This window comes from Cervus elaphus, chromosome 14 (genome assembly GCF_910594005.1).
Source record: "Cervus elaphus chromosome 14, mCerEla1.1, whole genome shotgun sequence".
Lineage (NCBI taxonomy): Eukaryota > Metazoa > Chordata > Mammalia > Artiodactyla > Cervidae > Cervus > Cervus elaphus.
The window spans coordinates 68,326,251-68,341,699 of NC_057828.1; the positions used below are offsets into that span (position 1 = coordinate 68,326,251).

The following is a 15,449-nucleotide window of genomic DNA, read 5'->3' on the forward strand; positions in this document are numbered from 1 at the left end:
TATTTTTCCTCTCAATGTGAAAAACTTGGTTTCCTTTGGAGCTTGACTCAGCTTACATAGCTGTAAGAAAAGTAATTAAAGGAAAACTATTTGGAAATTAGCATTCTGCTCTCTTGAATTATTTCTGACATTTACAACTACAAGCAGTCCTAAAGAATCCATGTTCTTTTAAAAAGTCTAAGTAATCTAAGATAAACATGTTTTACATAGTCATGGGGCTTCCCTTGTGGCTCAGCTGGTAAAGAATCCACCTGCAATGTGGGAGACCTGGGTTCAATCCCTGGCTTGGTAAGATCCCCTGGAGAAGGAAAAGGCTGCCCACTACAGTATTCTGGCCTCGAGAATTCCATGTACTATAATGACTCCGGTATTCTGGCCTGGAGAATTCCACGGGGTTGCAAAGAGTCGGACACGACTGAGCGGCTTTCATTCTCATAGTCATAGTACATTTTTATCCAGAGACCAGACTTGACCTGAAATTATTTCCAAGCTATGACATATGCTGTTCTATTTAGGACTCTTTATGCAAAGATTGGTAAAGATATCTTTTTCTTTTTCATAATAGAAGATGGCACTCATTGTGCTCATTTTGCTGAGATTATAGAAGTTTTCATCTCAGACTAGTTGCGTATCTTTTTCTGTTGTCTCACATGTGAAAAATAATCCCACTCTTTTCTGTCACCGTAGATAAATTTAAGCTGATGGAGAGCCAGTATCTGTGTGTGCTATTAAATTTAGCAGAATGGACATCACAGATCTCTGCCCAAATGCTCCACTGGTCTGTTCCAACCATTGAGTGTGAAATTTCTTTTGTTAGCATTAATTCCTTTGGGTTTAGCACAAGTCCTGCATCCAGAAACAGCATAAGAACGTACCCTGTAGTTCGTATGCCTTTTCCTGTGTATCAGAGAAATCTCCTGGTTACAGAAAAACATGTTACTAGCTAAAATTCACAGGAAAAACATGTTGCTAGCTAAAGTCCATTGTCATTTTGCCACACGCAGCAGTGTCAAGCCAGAAGCAATGGCTAATGGGTTGTTAAAATGTTCTGTACCATGAGCACCTTATTTCTCCCAATGCATTTGGAAAAACCCTTTAGGATTCATTCAGTGAAACTTTGCCTTTCTTGTAAAAACAAAAACAAAAAACAAAAACAAAAAACAAAACCAAATATGGTATGTTTCTTACAATCCTAAATAGTTATAGAATTTAGTGAGAAATGGCTGGGGAAATTCCCCTTTGTGCTTTTTTGGAGTCGCCCTTTAATAACAGGCCTGATTTCATTATTAGTTCATGTTTTTGAATTATTATAAATACAGGCCTGAAAGAGTCCTTGAGAGCTTATGAAGCCCACCCTCTCATTCTTGGCAGGACTGTACCTAGACCATCTAAGACAAATGATTGTTTACTCTATTTTTTAATATACCCAAGGGAAGGCGATTCCTTAAACTCCTCCAAGAACATATTTCAGCATCTGACAAGCCTTATAGCCAGGGAATTCTCATTTTAATCTCATTAAAATTTCAACTCATTTCTTCTTTTTATGTAGCTGTGTGTTATACAGCTGGTCACTGATTTAGTTATCCCACATGGTCTTTATTCCATAGAATCAGTTATTTCACATAAGGTCTTATCTGTCACCCATCTTATATTTTGCATGCTGAGAGGTGGGACAGGATGATCCCTTTCAACTCTATTTTTATTTTGCCTCTATGTATATGCAATTTATTTTATTTTGCAAAAAATATATAAGTATCAAAAATGTATTTGCTTTTAATTCATTGTTATTTCCAAAATATTTCATGAGTGATTTAATACTTTGAAAATCTTAAAGGGTGATTTAGAGTTCAAGAAGTTTCTTAAATGGGCACTTGATGAGAACTTCCAGTTCTAAAACTTTTTTGCACGAAAAGTTAGTGAAAAACTATTTTTGTTCAACAGGAACACATTAATCAGTGATTTATGAACACTTGATTCTGAACCAAGTGATGCAAAGAGGGTATGCTAGAATTACTGTGATCCTACATCTTAAAAGGACTAATAAAGTTATACAGTATATGTCCTGATGATTAATAAAGATAAGCAGTGTGCTGGCCTCTTTTATCCTGAGGGAAAACCCATCTTTCACTTAGTTGCACCAAATATTATGGGAGAAGAACAGAACGTCTCTGTCCTCATTAGCCAAGCTGTGGAGTTACTATGTCAAAGTGATGCTGTTCCCCCACCGACTCTGACCTGGTTAAAAGATGGCCGCCCCTTGCTGAAGAGACCAGGTCTCAGTGTTACTGAAAATGGGAGTGTGCTAAAGGTAAGGCTACAGATTCATTTACTTCTTATTTCTAAGATCATGGCTTTAGTGTTACCCCTATCAAAATAGTACACTATTAAACTTTACAAGTATCCTACTAAATTTATCCTCTAAAATTCTAGGAACCCTTCTGAGTTTTGTGATTTTTTTTCTAATTTATGCCTAGTAAGATTTAAATATTTAAATGTCAGTTCATATTTGAAGGCAAAAGCCATTCAAAAAATGCTTCTAGAAAAATATGATAGAAACATTCTAAGGTGTGCATTGTTTCAGTCATCCAAGCAATCAGCGAATACCCATTCTAGGTGCTCTGCATAGGGATGCAAAAAAGAATGACACATTTATGCAAAATTTTCCAATTCTACATAAATATATAAATATATATTCAATATACATACATATAAAATTATTTCCAAAATTATATAATATATGAAAATCTAGCAGCTTAATTGAAAAATGCAGCTAAGTGCTATAAGGCTCTAAGTTACTTATTCAGTGGATGATACAGACAGTACATTTGGAAAAAATAGCAAAAAGTAAGGTTATGGTTGCCTAGAATAGTCTTGGATGGCTATTTGGCTTTTTATGGGTAGATGGGACAAAAGACCTGCTATGAACAGCAAGTAAACTCATGATACTGAAACAATTTAACAAAGTGAATTTTGGAAATAATGTTGACAGGGTTGATTTGAGTGGAATAAGAACTAACATGGAAAGTCAGCCTAAGGAATTAGGATTCAGGAAGCTAACAGGCCACTGGAATGTTTATAAAATTCTCATAATAATAACCCTATGTAGAATTGAGAGAATGGCTAAGTAATCTGCCCATAGTTACTAAGTGGCAGAAATGGGATTAGAACATAGAAGTATAACTTCAGAATCCATGCTGCTAACCACTATGCCACATGGCTTCTTGGTAAAAGAAAATTATCACTGTTAAACAAAGAGAGTCTTGAGAAGTGAATGAAAATTGTCAGCATGAAGGGAAGCTAAGAAGCTTCCGCAAGTAGAAGTATAACGGAGAGAGGGGGAGGGAGCGCGAATGTGTGTTATCAGAGGCAAGAGAATGGAGTCTTTCAAAATAACAATCCTGTAATGATGGAGCTGGTAAGGCTGGAAAAGGTCAGGGTCGCTGATAGAGGAAGTAAGATCCGTCAGTTGAGTTATAGAGCGGGAAAAAGTGCTGCCCTTCTCAGAAGCAGAGCCCAGAGTTCTAGAAAGCAGCTAGAATTCTCAAACCTCAGCACCGACTGAATGATAGGGGGAGATGATTATATTAACACAAGTCCCAGCACTGCTGAGGGAGAGCGGTACATGATTAGAACTGTCTTCGCAATTTCAGTGAGGAGAGGAGTTCATTTCTTCAGAGCACAGATCCCAGTGGAGTTGGGAAGCCAGGAGAGAGGGAATGAAGAAATCCTGGGATCCCCTGAATCTCTACCACCAAGGCCATCCAGGCGCCCTGGAATGTATGGGTCCAGAGGAAGGGATGTAGGGAGAAGACGCCATGGAGATGAGAACTAGTGAAGACTAAATACTTTCGGTGATAACTGCAACTCCAGTGATTCGCCCTCTTTTGACTATTCTAGCAATTGATTTCAAAGTTAGCCATCAATTATGTATTATTTGTTATACCTCTTATAGTATCTTTTATTGTTATTTATACCTTGTTTATTATTAAACTCTCTTATGTTCACATGCTTTATATTATCAGCTAGATTGCAAACTCAAGACAGAAACCATATATTACACTATATTTCTTAGTATCTTCTACCTGTAGTACCTAGTACAAGATTCTTAATAACTGCTGAAAGGTCTCAGAATAAATGATGGATAAGTATTCATGTATGTTGTAGATAAATATATGGAAAATATTTACTGATATTCAATTATCTACCAAGCACCAAACTGGGTACTAGGAGAGTAAGACTAATTGAGTATAATGGTTGACTTGAAGGAGCTTTTAAATGTGATATAGAAGAAAGCAATAAACTAAGAGTAAGGGTATTATTTCACTGAAGATGTCCTGGGCATAAAAAATTGTATATTTAAAGCCATAAATAACTCATTCAAAGGTTAATTGTGGGGGTTTTTTTGGTGCTGTTTTATCTTAATCATATTTAAAAGACCTTTCTAGACCTTCAGCCACTAAAGTTAATGAGATTAAAACAAGGTATGACAAGGTAAGTGATAATTGTTGAATCTTGATAAGTATTGAACGTGGGTAATGAGCATATAGCCATCAATTTTATTGGGTTGGCCAAAAAGTTCATTTGAGTTTTTCATAACATCTTAAGTGAAAAACAGACCAGACTTTTTGGCTAACCCAATACTATTTTCTCTACTTTTTATATGTTTGAAAACCTTTAGTACAAATGAAAAATCAGTGATCACAGCAACATTAATATAAACCCCCAATTAATTACAAAATATAAACTGGTTTCAAAGCATGATTTTGTTTTCAGATTGAAGATGCTCAGGTTCAAGATGGTGGTCGCTACACTTGTGAAGCCACAAATGTTGCAGGAAAAACTGAGAAAAACTATAATGTCAACATCTGGGGTAAGTGAGATCAACCCTTAAATGATTCAGCTTGTGGTTTGACCTTTCATTGTTTGTATCAGTTCTTAAACTGACAACCACATAAATAATACATAGATAGATATTAATTAATATGTTTAAATGATGCAGAGCTGTCCTGAATATCAGCTTATATACTTAATTCAAGGGCAACTAAATGGATTTCTTAAACCTAAATATATAGATCACTGTAACTGTGATGTTCTCCTCTCCTGACTGATTAACATGCCCTCTAGCTTCTATAGCCAAGATCTGCTAATGATTGAGCATTCTCCATGAGCAGAGAGCATGTTGGTTAATTGAAAATGTCAGAAGACCAAATTATGTATGTGAATTTAGTGTGTGAGAAAGACAGAGCAATTGCAGTTGGAGTGGGAGATGAGGTTACCCTGCTGAGGAATGTGAAATGCTATACTCACTTGAAGTTTTAATAAGTTACTAAGATAATTTGTTTGTTACTGAGATAGTTTTTAGGAATAATTACAACTTTTATGTTAGCTGTGGTTTTCTGCCAGTTGTTAAAAAGTGTTACTGTTTCCCAAATAATCAACTTTTAAGTACTTGTTTACATTCATTTATAACATATTAAGCAATATTAATTTTGATTATATTTGTTTAAACATTTTAATTATTGAGATAATGACATGAAATATAACTTTAATTATAAAAGTTAATTAAAAACATTTTAAAATAAAAATAAGCAGAGGAAGTAATCTGATTCCAATGGAGAACAACTATTGTTTAAAAGTATGCATTTACTTAGAGAATAGCTTGTTAATTATAAACTGTTATTATCATTTTAAAAATCTTGAAAATTATGAGAAGTGTTATCATTTATCCTATAAAGGAATACATTTACTTTAAATACTAAAATTTACTATGTAGTAAATTTATATTTATTACATATTAGTTACATATTGGGCTTCCCAGGTGGCTCAGTGCTAAATAATCCACCTGCCAAACAGGAGACACAGGATCAATCCCAGTGTCGGGAAGATCCTCTGGAAGGGAAATGGCAACCCACTCTAGTATTCTTGCCTGGGAAATTCCATAGACGGAGCCTGGCGGACTACAATCCATGGGGCTGCAAAAAGACAACTTAGTGACTAAACAACAAGTTACATATTATTGACTTTTCTTCCTAATTCCTTCCATCCTTTTTCTCCCTCTGTGTTTCCTTTACTTTCCTTCTCTTATTTCTCTCAAGTGGGAAAAATATTCATATACTTCCCAACATGGACAAGACACTGCTAAGTGTTATCAAGTAAAGGTTGAAAAAAGAAGTGAAAAAGAAAAATTCGGAATGATAATCAATTAGAAAGTGAGGTGAAGAATTCGCTTTTAAAAAATTGTACAACAAAATATAATTTTATTTTTAGTTCTTTATATTTTTAAAGTTTACTTTATTGAAATACTGTTGATTTATCAGTCAGTTCAGTTCAGTCACTCAGTCGTGTCCGACTCTTGGCGACCCCATGGACTGCAGCACGCCAGGCCTCCCTGTCCATCACCAACTCTTGGAGTTTACTCAAATTCATGTCCATTGAGTCGGTGATGCCATCTAACCATCTCATCCTCTGTCATCCCCTTCTCCTCCTGCCTTCATTCTTTCCTAGCATCAGGGTCTTTTCCAATGAGTCACTTCTTCACATCAGGTGGCCGAAGTATTGGAGCTTCAGCTTCAGCATCAGTCCTTCCCATGAATATTCAGGACTGATTTCCTTTAAGATTGACTGGTTTGATCTCCTTGCAGTCCAAGGGACTCTCAAGAGTCTTCTCCAACACCACAGTTCAAAAGCATCAATTCTTCAGCTCTCAGCTTTCTTTATGGTCCAACTCTCACATCCATATGTGACTACTGGAAAAACCATAGCTTTGACTAGATGGACCTTTGTCAGCAAAGTAACGTCTCTGCTTTTTAATATGCTGTCTAGGTTGGTCATAGCTTTTCTTCCAAGGTGCAAGCATCTTTTAATTTCATGGCTGAGTGCTTAGAGTAAAAAGAATATGTATAGAAGAGTACTGTGTAGATTGACTCTCACATACCATGTAAGAAGGAAGACAGAAAAAGAAATTCCAGATGGGAAACTGAGTTGAAACATTTGTCAAAAAGGTGGGAGGAAAACTGGGTAAAGCTTCTCTTGTGGAAACTCAGGACAGTGGTGTTCCCAGAAGAAGAACGCAAATAGGAAATAGGTTGGACATGGATATATGAATGGGTGAATGAATGCATAATGGCACACGTTGCAGAGAAGTCAAATGACACATAAACTGTAAAGTGTACTTAACAGATGAGTAGACTTGTGCCTCTTAAAGAGGAAAGCAGTAGATGTAAGAATGAATGATAAAGGAAAGTTGAGGCTTAAAGACTGGATTCACTCAAAAATTATTTATGGTGTGACTCTGTGTTCTAGGCACTATGCCATGAGTAGCATAGGTAGGTTCATAAGAAGGACAATGACACTGGTCACACAGAACTTAGAGCCTGCTGGTGTAGAAATACCTTTCAAAAGATAATTAAAATTGCCTCCTAAGAGTTATCACAGGAGATTTTGTGGGAAGACATAGCAAGGGGCTGGTGACATCTAACTGAGGTTTTAAGGATGAGTAGGTGTTAGCTCTCTGAAGATGAAAGTATAAAGACCTGGAGAACATTGTCTATATTCAATGAATGGACCATCATTCACTATGGAGCCTAGTGTGGCTCAGAAGAGAATAAGAAGATATAAAATTAGGTAGGAAAGAGTAAAAGGGGCATATAGAAAAGGACTTATAAAATCAACTTTAAAAGTATGGATTTGGTTCTAAAGGTGATAGAACACCACTAACAGGATTCAAAGGAGGACTGGGGCATTCAGATTTGTATTTTAGGAAGAAAGCCAGTAAACTCTAGTTTTTTAGTATTAAATTAATTATTTGAGTTTTTAAGAAATTGAATTAATAGAATTGGTTGATTACATTGAGAGGTATAGAAACAGGAAAGGGTAAAAGATGGATGTTGGTTTGGGCTGATCAGCTGGTCTGTGTGGACAGCAGCATCCTCCCCTGGAGAGGGAACAAAGGTTCAGTTTAGGGCAAGTTGAGTTTGAGAATCCCTCTAAGGTACCCACATTGAGATGTTAAGTAGACAGATATAAAGATGGTCAGCATCATTAATTATTAGACAAATGTAGATTAAAACTACAATGAGATATCACCTCACACCAGTCAGAATGGCCATCAAAAAATCTACAAATAATAAATGCTGGAGAGGGTGTGAGGAAAAGGCAACCCTCCTACACTGTTGGTGGGAATGTAAACTGGTGCAGCCACTATGGAAAACAGTATGGAGGTTCCTTAAAAACTAAAAATAGAGCTACCATCTGATCCAGCAATCCTCCACCTGGGCATATAACTGGAGAAAAATGTGGTTCGAAAGGAGACATACATACCAGTGTTCATAGCAGCACTATTTACAATAGCCAAGACATGGAAGCCACTTAAATGTTCATTGACAGATGAATGGATAAAGAAGATGTGGTATGTGTATACAATGGAATATTGCCCAGCCATTAAAAAGAATGAAGTAATGCTATTTGCAGCAACATGGATGGACCTGGACATTATCATACTAAGTAAAGTAAGTCAGAGAGAGAAAGACAAGTATAATGTGATATTGTTTGTATGTGGAATCTAGAAAATGATACAAATGAACTTATTTACAAAACAGAAACAGACTTAGAGAATGAATTTATGGTTACCAGGGGGAAGTGGGGGTGCAAAGGGTAGATTCGGAGTTTGGGATTGACATGTACACACTGCTATGTTTAAAATAGGTAACCAATAAGGATCTATTGATAATTAAATGTAGTCAGATATAAAAGTCCAGATCTCAGGGACTGTGTCTGCATTACAGATACAGGTTTTCAAATATCTGTATTAATGGAAGCCATGGGAGTAGAGTGGAGTTTGGTTTGGAGGTCATGGATTTATAGTTGGTGGCAGTCTGTATAGCTGTCATTTTATTCTGTAGACATTTCATGTGTGGGATAGGTTATGTCAGAGTAATCTATAGAATTTATCCCAAGAAATGATATTGCTGAATAGGAAAAGCAATGGTGTAGGGTAGCTGCGAATATTGGCAGAAGACCAGTTGAAATTATTGAACACGAAATCAAAGCTGGATAGTGAAGTAAGTAAATAAAAAAGTAGATAGCAGATTGAGTGGCTTCTGAAAGGTTTAAGGACTTGACATTCAATTAGGTCATTGAGTTGAGAGTTAGGAATACTTTAGTGAAGGAGCTGTAAGGATAGAAAGTGGCCTACCTTTGTAAATTAACAGAAGAAATGTTCTAGATGGTGAGAAGTGTATGGTTTCTGATGGAGAAAGGGATGAGGATATCAATGAGCTGAGGGAACTGAGTAGTCAGATGTTTAGGCATGGCATTTGAGTTTATATATAATGATGGCAGGTCTTCAATGTGAAGAGAAGGGATGGAAACAAGTACCAAATTGTTCAGTGAAAGGAAAAAGAATGACAGGTTCATAGAGAGTGAAAAGAAAGAGAAAGGGGAGTAAATGGATGATATGAGCCTCAAAGGAATAGAGACTTTCGTGGAGGTGGTTGAACAATGGCTGGAAGCTGCATTTGTGGGTGAGGAGGATTCTCCTACCCCTCAACTCCCAAGAGCTTAGGAGAACAAGCATCTATCATGTGATAATACTGCAGCCAGAAGAGTGTCCAAGGGGAGAATTTGGCCAGCAAATGCAGACTCAGCCTCTTAGAGAAAAGTCTGGGTAGTCGATTCACCTTGAAGGTTCCAAGGAGAAGTTGGAGGCCAGTGGGGAGACAGACTGTGCAATCCAGGATTGGTAACATATCTGTTTCTTAGATCAGATTCCTCACCTGTGTTTTTTATTGTTTAGTTGCTAAGTCATGACCAACTCTTTTGTGACCCTATGGACTGTAGCCCACCAGCCTCCTCTGTCCATAGGATTTCCCAGACAAGAATACTGGGTTGCCATATCCTTTTCCAGGGAATCTCCTCCACCCAGGGATCGAACCCATGTCTCCTGCTTGGCAGGCAGATTCTTTGCCACTGAGCCACCTGGGAAGCCTTGCCTCTGTTCTTTGCTTTATGTTGTATGCCTGATGCTTTTTGATTCTGTCCAGCATCTGAGATATCAAAGCTCACAAGGTGCAAATGGCTGGGTTAAGTTTAAACTTGATAGATGTCTTCATTTTTCAAATTTAGCATGTCTAAATATCCATACTATACTATATCATCTTTTTATGTTGTTCTGAATATTTTGATAATTAAATTTGTCTGTGAAAATGGGAAATCTGCTATTACATACTCATTCTATATCTTACAATTGGCTTTTAATGTGATGTTGATATGTCAGCTTCAAGTGCTAGATTATTTCTTCATTCCATTTGAGTGGGAACCTTTTCTTTTAACATGCAAAGCATTAGGGAAATTTTATAATTGTTCTTAAAACAGTGTTTTTCCTTTTTAAAAAAAATCTTTCAGTACCACCAAATATTTCTGGTTCTGATGAAGTTGCTCAACTTACAGTCATTGAAGGACACCTCATTAGTCTATTGTGTGAATCAAATGGTATTCCACCCCCAAATCTCATTTGGAAGAAAAAAGGTTAGTTTTCATCTTTTGACATTTATATAATTAAGTATAAATATTAAATGAATTTATGTTTTATTTGACAAACATGCCAATTTATTAATAAACTCACTTGAAGTTTGCATACTAAAATATTAGACTTCATTCTTGCTTTATGCTAAATGTGTCACGTGATAATTCTATACTGTCAAGGTGATAATCTTCAGATTTGAGACTACTTCCAAGAAGAAATTAATTTAAAGGGCAGCTATACTGATCATGAATCCACCATTCAATTAACTATTTTTTCTTCTTTAAAATAGGTTTAAAAATTATTTTCTAAAGTAAGCATTTTTTGGTATATGTGACAGTTTTGTAATGTATGTTAAATTGAATTCTGAAGTTCACCAGATTTTCAGTTATTCATCCACAAATATGTGTCCTTTAAGTACCAGATCTTCTAAATTTTTAGCTGATTTAAGAAATAATTTTTGTTTTACTTAGAGATTTTTTTAAAAATTTATTTTATGAAATATGTTTTCTTTAAATGCAATATTGATTGAAAGAAAAGTTTGCAGAAGATAGCCTGCTCTTCCTCCTCCTCCTCTTCTTTCTTCTTCCTCTTCTTCCTTTTTGCATAGATTATTATACAGTACCCTCTGCCTTTTAAGCATGTGAACAGGAAGTAAATAAATATGTATGTGTATTCGTTAGAAGTATATACACAAATGCCTTATATGTTTGTTTCCCATTCTGCCACTTGGTTTTACTTGCAGGCTCTCCAGTGCTGGCTGATTCTGCAGGACGACTCAGAATTTTATCTGGAGGCAGGCAGTTGCAGATTTCAATTGCAGAAAAATCTGATGCAGGGCTCTATTCATGTATGGCATCGAATGTTGCTGGGACTGCAAAGAAAGACTACAGTCTGCAAGTTTACAGTAAGTTATTGATTAGCCAGGCTTTGGCGCAGTTAAAAAAAAAAAAACTTTTCCATCCTTCTCTTTTACTTTTTCTTCATATCTTTAAGATTCAAAGTAGTATAGTTATAATATATAGTTGGCCCTCCTTGACCCTCCTTATCCATAAATTCCACATCCGTGTTTTTTTTTTAATGTTCAAAAAGTTTTTAAAAAAAAGCAAAACTTGAATTTTTCTGGGCATCAGGCAATTATTTGCATATCATTTACATTGTATTTACATCTATTTACATATCATTGTAAGGTATTATAATCTCATGATGATTTAAAGTGTAACAGAGGATGTTCATAGGTTATAGGTAAATGCTGTGCCATTTTCTATATAATGGACTTGCGCATCCCCAGATTTTGGTACCTGAGTCAGATCCTGGAACTAGTCACCTCTGGATACGCAGGGACAGCTATACCTTTCATAAGACCCACACGTTTAAATTGTGTTGACATAACCAGAGAGCAGTTATTTATTTCTAGCTAGTACTTATTCAGTTATACAGCTGTCCATTTCTGCATCAGCTCGCTGATGGCAGACTCACAGTGTCGCTATGATTTGTTGGAGGCAGGGTGGTAGACATGAAATGGGGAGAATGGCATTGTATCATTGGGTGTAGTTACAGTATGTAAAAATATCCATTTTTGTTTGTTTGTCTACCTTAAACCTTTCTTTTGTATTGGGGTATAGCTGATTAACAACGTTATGATAGTTTCAGGTAAACAGTGAAAGGGGCTCAGCCCTACACATACATGTACCGGTTCTCCCCCAGATTCCCTCAAATATCCCATTTTAAAGATTGTTTAATTTATGTAAAATTTTAAAGTATTTAAAATATTTGCATTACCTCATTTAATCTCTACATGAACTATGATATGAGACAAAAATATGGCCTCCCTTTTATATCAGCAAAAACTTAAGCCCAGAGAAGTTTCCATGACTAGCTGAGGTCATATGACTTGTGTATGACAGGATTGGCACTTGAACACAGGATTACTAACACGGGTCCATTTTCTTTCCCACACAGATATATCTTTGAGTTTGTTTAATCTTCTTTCTTGGAATCAGGTTCCATTAGGTGAATTTAGCTATAAGGTTACAGAATCACTGGCCATCGGTGGCTTAAACAAATAGAGATTTATTTTCTGACATAATGAGAAGCTGAGGTTGGCAGTCACTGAAGTTGGTCAGCATCTTACTTTTATCAGGACAGGACAGGAGATCTAGGATCCTCCTGGTCCTCCTTTTGTGATCTCAAGATTCTGGTTTCTGTGTTTGTAGTGTCAAGTCCACATTGAAGGCAAAAAGAAGGGGAAGGGATATTATCTTTCTCTTATAGCAGGAGAGCAAAAAATTTCACAAATCTGCCCCCTCACTTTACCCCTGCCAGCAGACCTTCATTCAGATTTTTTAGATCTACAGTGATTTGTTTCGTCACCACAATTTCTAAAGGCGGAGAAACAGTTTTTCCAACTCCTCTAGTGGGTGAAAGAAAGGAACTGGTAATGGACATTGGGTCATGAACTATACTATTGTATTTATTTAAAATTAGTACTAGAAAGACTTATATAGGTTGGAGCTACAAATGATGATAAGTTCAAAAACTTGTTTAATGTCTCCAAAGCAGGAAGAGTAGCTAATGGAGCTTTCTTTCCTTACTATACTGAGTTTAGGTACGAACCCATTTAGAAACATTAGAGAAGAATTCCACCTCTCAATATGGCAATGCCATGTCTACTAGTCCTAGGTTTTTTCTTTGTAGTTAATTTTTTGACATAAAAAAATGAATTTAACTTTACCTGATGAAAATTCTTACATAAGACTTGGACTTCCCAGGTGGTGCAGCATAAAGAATCTGCCTGCCAATGCAGGAGACACAAGAGAAGTGGGTTCGATCCCTAGATTGGGAAGATCCCCTGGAGAAGGAAATGGCAACCCACTCCAGTATTCTTGCCTGGAAAATTCATGGACGGAGGAGTCCAGCAGGCTACAGTCCATGAGGTCAAAAAGAGTCGGACATGACTGAGCACAGCACAGCACATACGTCTGTACTCTGCCTTATCTGAGGCAGACATTTCCTATTTCTTTTCTTTTTTTTTCTTCCCCAGCTCGACCAACTATATCCAACAGTGGTAGCCACCCTACTGAAATCATTGTAACTCGAGGAAAGAGCATTTCCTTGGAGTGTGAGGTGGAAGGTATTCCTCAACCAACAGTGAGCTGGATGAAAGATGGCCGCCCTTTGACCAAAGGAAGGGGAATGGAAATAATGGATGAAGGTCGTGTTGTTCAGCTGAAGAATGTTCATGTGTCTGACACAGGCCGTTATGTGTGTGTTGCTGTGAATATAGCAGGAATGACTGACAGAAAATATGACTTAAGTGTACATAGTAAGTATAAAGAGGCTCCTTAAGTCTATTAACTGGCTGATATAATCTACAGCCTCCTGGATGGGAGATACAGACCTCAGGTGTTGAGTGTTTTATTTATAGTCTATTATTTTCTACTCATTGGAAAAGACTCCGATGCTGGGAAAGATTGAGGGCAGGAGGACAAAGGGGTGTCAGAGTATGAGATGGCTGGATGACATCATCAACTCAATGTACATGAGTTTGAGCAAATTCCAGGAGATGGTGAATGGACAGGGAAGCCTGGCATGCTGCATTCCATGGGGTCGCAAAGAGCTGGACACAACTTAGTGACTGAACAACAACAATTTTCTATACTTATACCACTTCTTTAGATCAGTCTTATCACTTAGCATTCTATGCCTGACCTCCCTTGTCTTACTTTGCTGAAATAAGCATATATTGGATATTCTTTTAGAAAAGCACATTGTGAAGTCAATAATTATCTTTTTCAAATACTTTTGATCCAGTGACATCCCAAGTAATATTCGTTGATTCTATGTTTTCCACGTTAGCTGACTTGACAAGTGTAAATCTAGATTCCTTACAGCTTACTGACTCAGCTTCAGTTGGGTATAAGTTGTATTGAAATCAGCTTTAAAATTCTAAATAATGAGCATAAATGTCAGTAGGAATTGATCAGACACACATATACTCCTATTTATGTGTGACACCTATTTGTATGCATATGATTTGAGTTGGAGTTTTTAAATCAATGGAACCAACGGTAAATCTAATAGACTTAGTCTTCCAACTTAATTCCAGTTAAAACATGCATAAAGTCCAGTATCGTTTGCAAGCAATGTGTGAATCAAGCTTATGATTGAAAAGGAATCAGTCTTATGTATCTTTTAGTTAAATTGTGGGGGTTTTTTCATTCTTTTTAACAGGTGCTTATTGCATTATTTGAATGTTTCATACTTTATTTGATCAATCCTCTAGGAAAGAACATTTAGGTCAGGTGTATTAACAAGAGAGTCTGTCGTAAAATTTCCTAGGCAAGACTGATGTTGAGAAATCAAGATCTCAGATTATGATAAATTCCAGTTGACTCAGTCCTCTGCTTGCTTCAATTCTGTGAGACCCTGAAAGTAGAGTGTCACTGGCCCTGCTCTGTACAGAAGGAAAACATGATGGAGGGGTATCTTTCCCTGGACTACTGAGGGACATATAGAGACACTCAAGGCCTGTGTGTAGCCTGTTTCCTCTATCTTCTGGTGTTGGCTTAATTGAATTTTAATACCAGTTCTCCTCTAACCCAGCCCTTGCACTTGTCCAAGCCTGTTGGGTCAATTTGACCTGCCATCCCATCCTCAGACTATCCTGATTGTACTCTGCTCTTCGCCCAAACTTGCCTTCTCAGCCTGCTTTGTGTGTTTCACATGTTTTCACCCATAAGGCATACTTGCCCTCTAGGAGCTGGTCACTCCTGTCTTCTCTAGGCTTCTGGGTTCGCCCTCCTCTGCCCCTCTTAGCTGATCTCTGAGTCTCAGGCAGCTCCTTCACATTTTTACTTCCAGGAATGTCAGTCATCATCATCATCATCTCATTGTTGTCATTGTTTATTTTGCTAGTGTTGACCAGAAA

The 15,449-nt window shown here is 36.9% G+C and overlaps 1 protein-coding gene across 5 annotated transcripts in view; it reads left to right on the plus strand.

Moving 5' to 3' along the window:
- HMCN1 (hemicentin 1) overlaps positions 1 to 15,449 on the plus strand; it is a 516,590-nt gene that overhangs the window by 335,020 nt on the left and 166,121 nt on the right. For all 5 annotated transcript variants that reach the window (XM_043924342.1, XM_043924345.1, XM_043924344.1 and 2 more), the window contains 5 exons: positions 2,133 to 2,308; positions 4,774 to 4,870; positions 10,402 to 10,524; positions 11,265 to 11,426; positions 13,563 to 13,844. In XM_043924342.1, the coding sequence (XP_043780277.1) occupies positions 2,133 to 2,308; positions 4,774 to 4,870; positions 10,402 to 10,524; positions 11,265 to 11,426; positions 13,563 to 13,844 (840 nt within the window). The remainder of the gene's footprint in view (positions 1 to 2,132; positions 2,309 to 4,773; positions 4,871 to 10,401; positions 10,525 to 11,264; positions 11,427 to 13,562; positions 13,845 to 15,449) is intronic.